Source organism: Rhododendron vialii, chromosome 5a (assembly GCF_030253575.1).
Source record: "Rhododendron vialii isolate Sample 1 chromosome 5a, ASM3025357v1".
NCBI classification, from domain to species: Eukaryota; Viridiplantae; Streptophyta; class Magnoliopsida; order Ericales; family Ericaceae; genus Rhododendron; species Rhododendron vialii.
The window spans coordinates 17,143,931-17,157,339 of record NC_080561.1 but is presented as its reverse complement, the minus strand read 5'-3'; the positions used below and the strand labels follow the sequence as shown (position 1 = coordinate 17,157,339).

The 13,409-nt window shown below is 46.0% G+C and overlaps 1 protein-coding gene across 1 annotated transcript; it reads right to left on the bottom strand.

The window, feature by feature from the left end:
• Positions 1 to 12,088: 12,088 nt before the first annotated feature.
• On the bottom strand, positions 12,089 to 13,027 carry LOC131327641 (uncharacterized). The gene has a single exon (XM_058360787.1). The coding sequence runs from the start codon at positions 13,025 to 13,027 to the stop codon at positions 12,089 to 12,091; it is 939 nt and encodes a 312-aa protein (XP_058216770.1).
• Between the last annotated feature and the right edge of the window lie 382 nt (positions 13,028 to 13,409).

Below are 13,409 nucleotides of genomic sequence, written 5' to 3'. Positions count from 1 at the left end.
GGGACGCCTCCCGAGGCAAAACCTCGAACCGTCCTGCACCTGCAGCAGCCCGTGGCACACGTCCTGCACCCCGACCTCCCGTGCTGGCAGGAACAGGAGGGCTCGTGGTACCGCGCGGACGCGTCCTAGTCGAACGCCGTGGCTGCACCTGCATATCACAAACATTTTCTCATCTTATGCATGTTCGAAAGTAACGTTGCTCAAACCAAAATATGGAATATGTATGCATGTTATACCTGGGTAGTACCAGGAGGAGAAGCCGCAGGGGCGGGTCTCGTCTGGAGGACCCTCCCCTTAGCGCAATCCTTCAGCAGGTGGCGCATCCCCACCATCAGCATCACGGCCTGCTCAGCCCACTCTCGCGGTACCTGTGGAATAATCCAAGACTCGTGACATGCAAACAGGGATTGATCAATGTGCAAAGCAAGCAGAAATATTGTTTGTACCTGAGCAGGAAACCGCATCGGCGGCTGTAGGAGACGGGGCACATCAATCACCTCCCGTGCGCTCGACGAACTCGTCACGCCTATGGTCCACTTCAGCATCGGCAACCCCGGCGGTGCTAAAGTGTCCGCGGTCTCGGGGACCCTCGTGCTCCCCTCTCCCCTACCTCCAGCACCTGTACCTCTCCCACCAGCAGGGACCCTAGCACCTCGTCCTCGGCCCCGTGCAGAGCGGCCACCACGGCTCGGCGCTCCACTCTCGTCTCTCCAAGCCCCCACACCGGCCACCCGTCTCTCAAACTCCTCCTCCACCCCCAGGCTCTTCGCTAAGTACCGGTCCGCATAAGCAGCGTAGTCCAGGGAGCATCGCAGGTGCCTCTCCAGATCCGTGTCCGGCACAGTGAACAACTCGAGCTCGGCGCGTGTAGGACTCGGTCCTCTGCACGCGCGGGGGGAGCATCCCGGGAACCGCAAACGCTGGGAGGCCAAGTGACTGTCGAGTCACTCGATCCCCCAGGTACCACTGCCAGCCCAGAGGGCACTCCAGCAGGACCCTGCTCCGTATCACCTCCCGATTCCTCGGGAGGAAGTCAGCCTCCATCCCCGCCCACCGGTCCCAATGAACCTGCAATTCAAATTTTGGGATCCATTCAGAAGTCGACTCTATAAAAAAAAATTTGACAAAAGAAAAGCAAGAGATGTCGATCGTACCATAACCCTGTCAGGTTATCCAGCAAGCGCCGGAAAGTCATCACCTCCCCTCGTCGCTCCTTTGCCCGCCGGTACGCCTTACCCCAGGCTAAGCCGCGTGGAAGCAGGTTCGGGTTCATACAAGTATTCTCGGGCGGGAACATCCCGAGAACCTCGTAAGCCCAAAGCTGCAAAATTTCATAATTCAGGGTGAGTCGATCTCAAATGCATAATTCAAGTCGAAAAGCAGTCGAAAGCAATTCATAAGCAAATAATTCGAAATCGTACCTCAAACACCCGCCAGTATCCTCCAACTGTATCTCCGACCCCGCGAGAAGCAGCCCCAAGGAGACAGTAGAGCGTGCACAGAGCAGCACCTCCCCAGTCGAAGCGCCCCGCCTGTCCCAGGTCCACTAAACCCGCTAGATAGCACAGGTGCACCCGACTACGCCTGTTCGGGAACAGAGAAGCCCCAAACATGTATAGCAGGTACGCCCGGGCCATCTGGGCTGCCTCCTCGTCAGTCGCGGGCTCGTGGTCCCAGTACTCCACGTACTGCCCGTAGGCTACCATCCCTCCGTTGTGGCGTGGCATTCGCCCCAGAAACCACCTCAGAGCCGCGTCATCCAGCACCAGGCTCGAGTCGTAAGGAATCGGGTCTCCGCCAACCCTGAGCCCCGTGATCGCCGCGAAGTCGAGGGGCGTCACCGTCATCTCCTCGAACTGGAAGTGGAGGGTGTTGGTGGTGTCCCACCACCTCTCCGCCAGCGCCGTAAGCACGACCCGATCTACCCTCACCACCGTCAGCAGCTGTACGAAGGGTCCGAACCCTGCCGCCTCCACCAACACTCGCACCCTCTCAGGCAAGGCCTTGAAGTGCGCCAGTGAGCTGGCCGAGCCCCCGTGGCCGTACACGTCCGTCGTACGCTGTTTCAACAAAGCAAGAAATGCGTTAGATCTCAAACATGAAATAAAATTTGGAAATGAATTGCATAATTTGAGAAAAGATAATGATCGGAAGCTCACCGTAGTCCACCCAGACAAAATATGTGAAGCTCGATCCCGCAGGAGCATCTCCTCGGGATAGTCAGTGTGGCTGGGGACATAAGCTGTCATCCCCACAGGCTCGAAGAAGTGCAGTCGAGGAGCATAGGTAGCCGGAATGAATTCGGGCCGCTCCCTCGCCAGGTAGGCCCGCCGCTCCTTCAAATAGGCTTTCGCCTCGTCTACCGCGGTAACACGCGCCTCAGCAGCCGCCTCGGCATCCCCTCCCAACTCCTCCGCCTCCGGTACAACCGCCTCCCGGGCGTCCGAGCCCGCTCCGCTCAGCAGAACCCCCAAAAGCGACGCCGAAGCCCGGTCCTCAGGCGTGCTTGCGTCCCTCAGCACCGCAGCGACCACGGAGTCAAGGCCGAGTGCGTCCAGGACGCCCCGAGGCTCCGCGCCCTCCAAGAAGTCCCCGTCCACGAAGGGAACAGGGCGTGAAGACCCAATCCCGCTATCCCCATTCCTCGGCTCCAACGCCGTCGCCGTCCTCAGCACCGGCGTCGTGCTGAACTGCTCGACAACTACCTCCTCACCGCCGAGATCGGCTAGTCCCTCGTCGCTCACCCGTTCGGCAGCCACTAGCAACTCCTCCACGATAGGGGTGGGAGGCCTACCCGAACCTCCGTCCCCGCTACCGGATCCCCCTACTACTGTTGCCTCTGTACTACTGCCGACAGCAACCACCACTCTCTGGTCACCGGCAGCTGTCACCACTATGGCGTCGACCAAGGCACCCCCACTGCCCGGCTCCGCCCTTGTACCGCCATCTCCTCCTTCGGCTGCCACCGCTGTGGCGCCAACCTCGACCTCCTGACCAGCGGGATCCATCCCAGCTCCGCTCCCGACCACCATGTCTTCGTTCTCCCGCGCCATTGCAAGATCGAGAGAGAGAGAGGGTCGTGGGTGAGAACTGTGAGAGAGAAGGCCGAGAGTGAGAGAGCTGAGAGAGTGAGAGAGCTAAGAGAGCCAAGACAATGAGACAATGAGAGAATGAGGGCAGTCGAGAGAATAGGAGCAGACGGCGGTCTGGTTCTCGAGCACTCGAGAACCAGAAGTTTTAACCCCCGATTTAAAGAAGAAGACGAAGGGTCGGTGGTCCCTAGCGGCGGTCCCGAGCGCTCGAGACCACTCCCAAGCGCTCGAAAAAGGGTCCCCCAGTGCCTGCCTCTTTTTTTACCCTTCGTAAGCTCATGCATAGCACTTTGATTAAGGATCATTGTCCTTCAAGAATTTTTTTAAAATCAATCTCAATCCTGTTTAAATCTAAATCGAGACAGAGTAATCGAGAGCAGATTTCGTTTCGTAATCTATTCTGGATCATCCTCATTTCCCCAGAAGTTCTGCTTAGATGTCGAAAAAAAAAGAAAAAAAAAAGTTTTCCAAATTCCACGTTTGTCGATGTATTCACAAAAAGTTTTACCCAGGGCGTGGTACTTCTTTTATCATTTTGTCCACCGAACAGAGCAACGGGTGGGCCTCAATTCTTGTCTCTGTCATCATCGAAGCATTCGTCGATCTCCTTCCAATGCATGCATTACACGTGTTTGCATTTGCCCCAAAAGAACTACGCAGGTCTGATCCCTACAAACGGGGTACGTAGGCAGTCTGAAAAGACACGACCTCATGCATTGAGTGCTTATATGCTTTTCACTTGCATTTGATTCGTAAATTGAGGATTCAGTTCAGCTCGAATTGGGTTGTCTCGATCTTTGGGCGACACTCACATCCAAACATGATGCCGAGCGCCGTCAAAAAAGGGGCAACTGTAGACACCCCAATTTGGACTTGTCAAATTTCCTCAATTTGTGGCCCTGAGGCCCCCCGGTGATGAATATAGGTCAGAACAAGCCTTGAACCAATTGAGACGTTGCTCCTTGGAAGAAATGACCAAAATCAATCCCAAGCGCTCTGAATCACTCCCAAGCGCTCAAAACTGTTTTCCAAAAACCACTGGCATGGCTCACTCTCGAGCGCTTGAGAATAAAGTCCCAAGTCTCGAGACTGCTCCCAAGCGCTCGAGATCTCTCCCAGTGCCCAATGGATGAAGGAGATTCCCACTATCCATGCAATTCATCATTGCTCCGACTGAGGTGAGTCAACACTCAACCTCAGTCAGAGAGGAAATCATCTGAAAGATTTCTTTCAAAAACCACTTGATTTTTCAAAACCATAGGATATATCCCCTATATATATCCCATGTTTTGCAGCTGAAAAAGAGAGCTCCCTCCCTCTCTCTAGAAATTCTATCTCTGGTCTCTCTTCTGCTAAAAGAGAAAATATCTTTCAAAAATTTTCTTCCCAACCTCAAAGGTGTTCTCCAAAATCATCAAAGAAAAGGGCAAGAAACCCAGTGTGTTTGCAGTTTTTGTTCTTTCACCACCATCCAAGGAGCAGGGTGTCCAGTAAAGGTAGAACCACTTCTATCTTTGGTCCACGTCAAGAGGCTGTCCTTCATTCTGAGGGAGGGTCCCTCAGCCGGTCCCAGTCCTTAATACTGGTGTATGGTTGGGAGACCCTAGTGAAGAAAGCAAAAATAAAGGGTCCACAAAGAACATTTTCCCAAAACCCCTTACTGGAAGCACTCCAGAGCGCTCCAGAGTACTCTAAAGCGCTCGGGACTGTTTCCAGTCCCATGCATGGCATTTTGTTAAGCAGGCTGGGATGAGATACATTCTTAAACAAAATGGTTTTGTTGTGGCATGCAGACACAGAATATCATCTTTTTTCTAAAGCATAAATGTTCCTTAAAAATTTAAAGTCATAATAAAAGTTTTTCCTAGGTTAAAAAATAAGACCTTCTCTCGTCAAAAAGTTAGATAAGAGTGTTTGCATGGTGAAACAGTGCCATTTCTGTCTAAGAGTAAGCTGGTATGTAGTTCACTCCCAAGCGCTCGAATCCATTCCAAAGCGCTTGGGAATGCATGCAGGCCATTGCATTTCATTTTCCCATTCTTCTTTGCTTTATGAACTTCTGCATGCATAGGCGTGTACTCTTTCTCTTTTAAAAATCGTGGATCTATTTGTTCAATGGCTAGGATACACGACTTGAAAATTTGAGGTCCTATCTCGGTCTTTCAAGTCCTCTGCTGAGCCAGTGATCTGTGTAAATAGCATTTCGCTTTGTAGTCTTCACATTACATTCTGTCAGTACTAACAGAAGGTGCAGGTGTGGGTCCAGACACTCCCAAGCGCTTAAGAGTGCTCTTGAGCGCTTGAGAGTGAAGCCAGCGAGCATTGTTTCATTCCTTGCTATCTTACTGTCTTTCATCGTGTGACCACCTTCACCCTTCCATGCACATGCATCAGTATACACCGTTATTTGGCATCCTATTTGTGACTAATGAACTCTGCAGGATTCGGTCAGTAACATTCCCAAGCGCTCGAGAGCATTCTCAAGCGCTCGAGAGTTGATTTAGTGGCAGTTTATACTACTTTGCCATCATGCATGTGTCCATCATCATTTTATCATTCCTTGTACACAAACACCAGCATACACCTTCTACGTGTTATACCTACGGATACCTGCTACGTGTTTAATGAAACAAAATCCATTTGAAAAATCCCACAAACGTTTTAGTAGAGACCGACATCGCGTCGGGCGAGGGGGGGTGCCGTAAAACCCTTCCCCCCTCGTAACGTGGCTTCCGAACCCTCGGATGATCTCTGGTTTTCAATCAATCAATTTTCAAATCAAAACGGTTTCTCGGGTGGCGAACCACAAATCCGGGTGGCGACTCTTCAAAATTTTTCGAATCGATTCGACGGAGCGGTGTTTGTTTTTCGGGCCGCCCCGATCTCACCCGGGGCTGTGGTAGCCCACAAGATCCTAAACCTGATACTCATCATCTTGTAGAGGATTCTGTTCTTTGGTCTCCAGATTACTTGGCATGAAACACTAGCCCAACGATACTATATATAATGAGTTTTAAAACTCAGTATATAATCTCAACCCTACTAACCCTATACACCACAGTTAGCAATTCCACAATATAACAATTAATTGATGATAATACACAAAAGGTATAGAATAATAGCACATTGTCTTTTTCTTTACTATCTATCAACTTACATGAAATCTAAGGATCTTCTCCACGAGGTCCTTTCCTCCCACATCCACTAACTACAATCATCTCGTGGGTCCACCCTTTCTCTTGCTTATCCTATACCAAGGTCCTAGGTGAGCGCACCTAAATTATGTACTACTTAGCATGTTCTCACTTAAGACCATAACAGGAGGATCAAGTCCTCCTATGACCTATCATACATTAGGGTCGGACATCCACTACCGCTAACAACAACCGTCTCATGGGACCTATTCCCTCTTAAACGAAAGAAGCAAATTTTCCCATGACGTATCATACATTAGCGTCACAACATTTCTCAACACTGGGGCCCCACGGGTAACCCATTTCAATATAGGGCCCAATTGGTTACCCATTTCAGCACAATATAATAAGGAGACACATGGAAACCATGGGATTTATCCAAAATAAATTCTCTCTCCTACTTAGTTATTTAAAAATTTGTGAGGGTTATCAAAATTTATCCGAATTTGCAAAAAACGTGATGTAAGTCAGACCAAATATTACCATGTTATCCCAGTATGATAAACTATCACATATGCAAAGAATATGGAAACACAAATAATAGAGAGACACGTGATAAAAGAATCCAGCTATTATGATCAAAGATGCAATCCTTGAGCAACAAAGAATTCTTCCAAACTTGAAATCCTTAAGCAATAAGGAGTCCTTTTAAACTTGAAATCCTTAAGCAATCCTTCCAAACTTGAAACCTTCAACAATACTTGTGTGGAAGACTTAGATACTTTGAATCAATCAAGGAAACGAAAATCCAACCGTGCTTAAACAAGAAAAAAATGGATTTGATATATTCCCGACTGCACAACCTTCTGTATTTTGGTCATATCTTCCTCATCCAACCTCCAATTGAAGTGATTCAAATTGGGTAGGCTTTGAAATTCAATTATCTACAACTTCCGAGAAGAATATATTTTCTAATTCTTACGTTTATTGGGTCGCAATAGCCCTGCAATTAGACCCTACGAATCTGGAAAAAAACTGTTACAAGTCAAAATCCCTCTATCTTCCATATCTATCATCTTCGATCACCGAATAATCCATTGAATATTTCAATCTAGCATGATAGATTTAGTAAAATAGACCATGAATTGTACAAATAGGTCATGAAAAATAGATCATGACATATCTCAAATTGTCATTAATATTTTGGAAAAAAAATTCTTGTGTGGTTCCCGAATTTATCATGTTTATCATAATTGTCATTAACATGATGTTTGGTTGATTTATGATAAATTTTTCATGTCATATCTATGAAATATCTACTGTATTTATTTTCAACATGTTAATTCTTCTTCTTCTTCTTTTTTTTTATATATATAGTTTGATTTTTTATGATTTTGTATTTAGTTTTAAATTTTCTTTTGAGATTTTAGGGAATACAAATTTGTGAGAAAAGATTAGGAGAGAAAGAATTAAAAAGATTAGGTGAGAGAAAGGTTTGAAAAATTAGAGAGAGAATTGATGCTATTGGTGATCTTGTGGGCCATCTTGGATGATTTTGAGCCATTGATGGCAGAGGCATACATAAACTCAAAGTTGGCAGTTAGGTCACATATGATGGGGTCTCTATTAATTATAAGAAGTTTTTACCTTAATCCTTTCAGTGTAAGGTTGCTCATGCTCTCGTTTTGTCCTAAAGGTAATCATTTGTGTGTCTCACATATTGTGTAAATCCCGTGAGATTGTGTGATAGAGCTTCAAATTTCTTTCGGAGTGGAGGTAATAATTAGCGGGGACAAAATGTGAGGAGCAGTCGAGGAAGTCGGTGGCACCTTTATCCCAAGTCTCAGTGAAAAAAGAGAGCGGGAGGTGAGATTGTAACGCCCCCAATTTTTGGGTAAGTTAATGAGGCATTTATTACATAATAAAGAGAGTCTGGCTCATTATTACATCATAAATATATCATAAGTAAAGGGTACATTTACTCAACAAGGAAGGAAACTAGGGTTCCTAATACTACTCTGTCTGCTCTTCCATCCTAGCAAGCTCTTCTGCTCCAAAAGCTTCCACGGTGAACTGTTCGTCTTGAACATCTACAAGGTCTGACACATTATACCAGCGTCGCCACCGATATAATATGTCAGGGTCACCAAAGGTAACACCATGAGCTACAAAAGCTCAGCAGAACAATCCCATACCCGCTAACCCATAACTTACAAACAAAAGGTTATACAATCATCGATTTCCACATAATACATGTATACACAGCTAACAACAACACATCCATATTTGTTAATCAACTATCGTTGGTGTCCAAGATTTTTTGAGTTTCTCCTACGCGACTCATCGTAGACCGTGTCAACATTTTCACATACCAATCCATCTTTCAAAATCATTTGTTTAACACACCCAACCTCGGTTCCGCCGTTTCGAGCTTCCGAGTATCCTCACAATGGTTCCGCCGCACCGGGTTCCCATTGGCACACAAAATCTTGCATTGGTTCCTCTTCGTGGATAACCAAGCCATACCTCACCATGGTTCCGCCGCTCCAGGTTCCCATGGAAACGCACACAACCTCACAATGGTTTCGCTGATCCGGATCTCCATTGGTACACACACACACATTCCCACAATGGGCAAGTCCGGCCACATTGCGATTTCAAAACACACCTTGTCATTAACACACCCTAGGTGTCATGTTTCTATCTTCCTTGATTTTTGTGTCTCGTTTTCATGCAACGACTCCGCGGTAGGACATATCACATACGTAAACATAAATCAAACATTCAACATGCTCTTATTACTCTTATCAAGCAAATTTACTAATTATTATGCATTTCAACATATTCGTAAAACAAGCTTGCTAATTACTTCTAATACTTCAACTTGCCTTATCATAGAAAAAAATAACTAAAGTTATACTAGGGAGAATGAGTAGAGATTTATCTAGCTTGATCCGAAACTAGTCGGGGCCGAATAAGCTAGTTGGAAAATTCTACGGGTGGTGAAACTCGCAAAACTGGACCGAACTTTGGATGGCAGTAACTTGGTCAATCTTTGGCTGAATATGATTGTTCTTGGATCGAAATCGAAGCTCTAGAAGCGCTCTACAACTTTTGTGAAGGAAGTTGATCCTAGAAACTACTTTAGATAGGAGAAAAATGGTGATAAAGGAAGAGACACTGTGCTGTCTGGAAATGAAAATCCGAGATTTTTACTGAACTTCGGATGCCAATATCTTTGTCATTTCTTCACCGATTGGGGTGGTTCTTGGGTCTAACTTGAAGGTCTCGAAGTTCTCTACAACTTTCTTGAAGGGAGTTGGCTCTAAAAACTACATTAAGCAGGAGCAAAATGAAGATTTGTGAAGGGCAGTAGGCTGTCTGGAAAATGGAATGGTTTCTAGAGAGAAGTGAGAGCAAAGGAGTGAAGGTGTGAGTTGAATGGCATGAGGGTGGCTCTATTTATAGCCAAAACTTTCGCTCTCCCTCCCTCTCTCAAGGCCGGCCCCCCCTCTCTCTCCGTAGCTCAATCTTTAACAACTTGTCATGAAATCTTAGAAAAATCAAGGCCTAACCCTAGGCTTGCATGGCTAGGATTGGTACTTTGGATTGGATTATGGAAGATGTGGTGTTAAACAATCATAGAAGGACAATCGAGAGATAGATTTTTGGCTAGGAAGAAGATACACCTAAGGATTTGAAAGGATGTAGGAAGATCATGGTGATCCAAGCATGTACAACAAAATCTTCCTCTCTCTTTCCTCATCTCTCTCTCGGCTCACTTTCTCTCTCTCCTCTCGACATCTCTCTCTCTCTCTCTCTCTCTCTCTCTCTCTCTCTCAAGTACACTTTATATATATATATATATATATATATAATGGCCAAGTACAAGGGTACTAGATTTTCCAAATCCAAAATCCCATTAAAGAAATCCAACTAGGCACATGTCTCCCTTAAACTAATAGATATTGTACCCTTGGAAATCTATATCTATATATAATATTGTATATATGTACACATGCCTATATATACATAGGTACCAAGAATCAATAGCTTAAGATTTCCCCATTAAAATATATTATAGGTACTAGTACTAATCTACTAATCAAGGTACTAAAAATCTAGGGTTTAGATTTACCCACATATTCTAATGCTTAAAAGCACATGGGAAAATCAATACTTGAATATTAAATAGGATTCTTGTACTTAGTAGGAAGATTGGAGCTTACCCAATGGGTAATAGTTTTCCTAGCGGTTAATAACCAATGGACAATGGGGGGTGGGGTGATATCTAATAAACAAAGGCTAATTGTCCTTTGCACATGTGGATATACCCTATATAATACTATATCTATGTACTAATCAACATATTTTAATAGGAGGCCTATTGTCCATTGGACAAAGATTTCCCTAACATCTATTGACCAATGGGTAAAGGTAAAAGGTTCAAAAGGTTCATCTAGTAACTAGGTGAGTTTGGTTGCTCGGTTCCTCCAAGTAGTCGGTTGGAATCTAATTCGATTGGCCCCGAAGGACTAGAATCTAATTACGACGGATTACTGAAAGTAAAAATAAGTAATTCAAATAAAATTCAAATATTTAACGAAATTTTTACCTTCCAAAAATTAGGGCTGTTACAATCTATCCCCTTTAAAACAATTTCGTCCCCGAAATTGGCGCGCGACTACAGATTAGACTAGGTCGCTAAACCGATCTCGGAATCATCGACTATCCCCCTTAAAATTAGAAGTAGGTCACCATCAATCGAATTAAGCCTCTTCACTTGCTTAACGAGATGGGGTTGAAGTTGCTTCTGCCGTCGAACAACTTGCCTCGTTGTATGCCTTTGATAAGGTCTCCACCGTAAATACCAATGCCAAATGCAAAATCTCTACCAAATCATCAGGCAGACTCATATCCTACAGATGTTTCATTAGCACGATCCTTTCCTACTTCACGATATTAAATCCATTTCCAAACAATGGATCAACTTGAACAAAATTGTTTCCAACATCGTGAAGCATAAGTTCTCCATCGAACATCAGCAGGTAAGCCCTACGATACTTTTTAGTATTTGCAAAGGCACTGAAGGAATCTTTGCAGTCACGGAAAGATAAACCTTCCTAACCTCTCACAGTCGAAGTGTGCCTTCTTTCTTCTTCTCGAACAATGCTATTTCTTCCCATGGTGACGTACTCGACCTAGTAAATCCTTTGTACATCAGCTCCTTCGATTGGGTCTTGAGCTCTTTGAGTTCAGCAGGGTCATTTGGTATGGGGCCATAGAGATTGGTGCCATCCCCGGTTGGAGTTCTATAGAGAAGTCTATTTCTCTCTGGGGTGGTAAGCCATGAAGTTCTTCAGGAAAAACATTGGCGTATTCACAACGATGTGTGGTAATCCCACTTCCATTCTATCGGCTTTTTCCAATTGGAGACTAGCGAGCCATCCAAATAGTTGGTTCTACCCTTCGATCTTTTCGTCACCGCACTCGCCATCTGTCTATCCCCCTTAAAAGGAAACGAGTCCTTCCTAGGGTATAGGCTGTTACTAACTTCTGATGGCAGTCTATGACCGCTCGACGTGCAGATCGCCAGTCCATCCCCAGGATTACGTCGATATCCGCTATGTCGATCACTCTAAGATCGCGAGTTAGGCACGAGTTAGCTACCTTGAGTTCGCACTCTCCACACACTAGACTAACAGCTATACTCCCCCAAACGGTGATGTGATTTCCATACTCGCTCTTAGGGGTTCTAATTCTAGTGCTAGTGCGGTTACGTAGGCAGTAAATATAAAGGAATGCGATGCTCAAGCTTGTACACAGGTTCTATAATAGTGTACCTTGGATCACAGAGGGATCCTACTCCTGTGCCTCAGTTTGTAGTGCAAAGATACGCCCTCCAGTGCTTTGCTGGTTTCCCATGGGTTGCTTTCCTATGTTCTGCCCATTCTGCTGCTGCGATGGGCTTCCAGGGTTTCGCTTCTCAAAACCGGCCTGTCCAGGTTGTTGAGCCTTCTGATTTCCAAAGCTTCCATTCCTCTCCATTTGAAGTTGGGGGCAGTCGCACTTATAGTGACCCATAGCCTGGCAGTTGAAACACTGAACTATCGCTATGTCTTGACCGCCTCTCTTTGGTTTGCCACTTTCGGGGATAGCAGTCCTCCAGGGTTGGGTGCTTAGAGACGGGTTAGAGGATTCGGTGGAGTAGGGTCCACGATTGTCACTGAGGGTTTGGGTGCGGATTGGTCCACCGGTGCTGCCGGTCGCCTTCCTCCAGCGGGTTTTAAAGTCTGCCTCCTCGCTCTCTAGCTGGAGCGCACACTTTACCACACCAGCATAGGTGGTAAAAGCCTGAGCTACCACGGCCCTGCGAGCAGTAGTCAACCCCCACTCGAACCTTCTGGCCTTCTTGTCTTCAGTTGCTATCGCGGTTGGGGCGTAACGGGATAATTCCTCAAATTTGGCCGCGTACTGTGTAACGGTCATGGTCCCTTGCTTTAAGTTCAGGAACTCTTGTTCCTTGGCTAGGCGAAGAGGCGTAGGAAAATACTTGTTGAGAAATAGGGTGTCGAACTCAGTAAAGGTCATGGTGGCTACGGCGTGGGTTGCCTCCATAAGATCCCACCAATATCGGGCTTCTCCCTTTAATTGGTAGGTAGCTAAGGCCACACGATCTCCATTCTGGGTAATTCCGAGGGTTCTGAGGATCATCTTGACCTCATTCAGCCACGTCTCAGCTACGACGGGGTTGGTGTCTCCGTGAAAGGTTGGAGGTCGGCGTTTGCAGAATTCGTTCATCGCTCGGGTTCGGGTCAGGGGTCCATCGTTGTGGTTTTGGTTTTGGCGGTTGGCGTTCAAGGCAACTATGAACGCTTGCATGATTTGGGTTAGGTCGGGGTTAGCGTTTGAGGGTTCTCCATTTTCGTATCCTAATCCGGTGCGTCGGTTCACCATCTACGAGGGGAATCAAAAGGGGGTGTTTTAGTCTGCTTAAAACAAATTTTCTTTTTGCAAATGACGTTCCTTTCAAAAGTCGAAAGTAGTTTATCAAAGAGTATGTAACAGTACTCTTTTAATAAAGGCAAACTTTTTGCAAATAAGCAGAAAATTACAATCATAAAGTCCTACTATAATGGCAAGTTGGCAAGCACGAGGATGAGTAGTAACTGAAATAAGCCCT

What these genes read in the sequence shown, in the direction of transcription:
- LOC131327641 (XM_058360787.1), bottom strand. Translation starts at nt 13,027, where the DNA reads ATGAACGAATTCTGCAAACGCCGACCTCCAACCTTTCACGGAGACACC.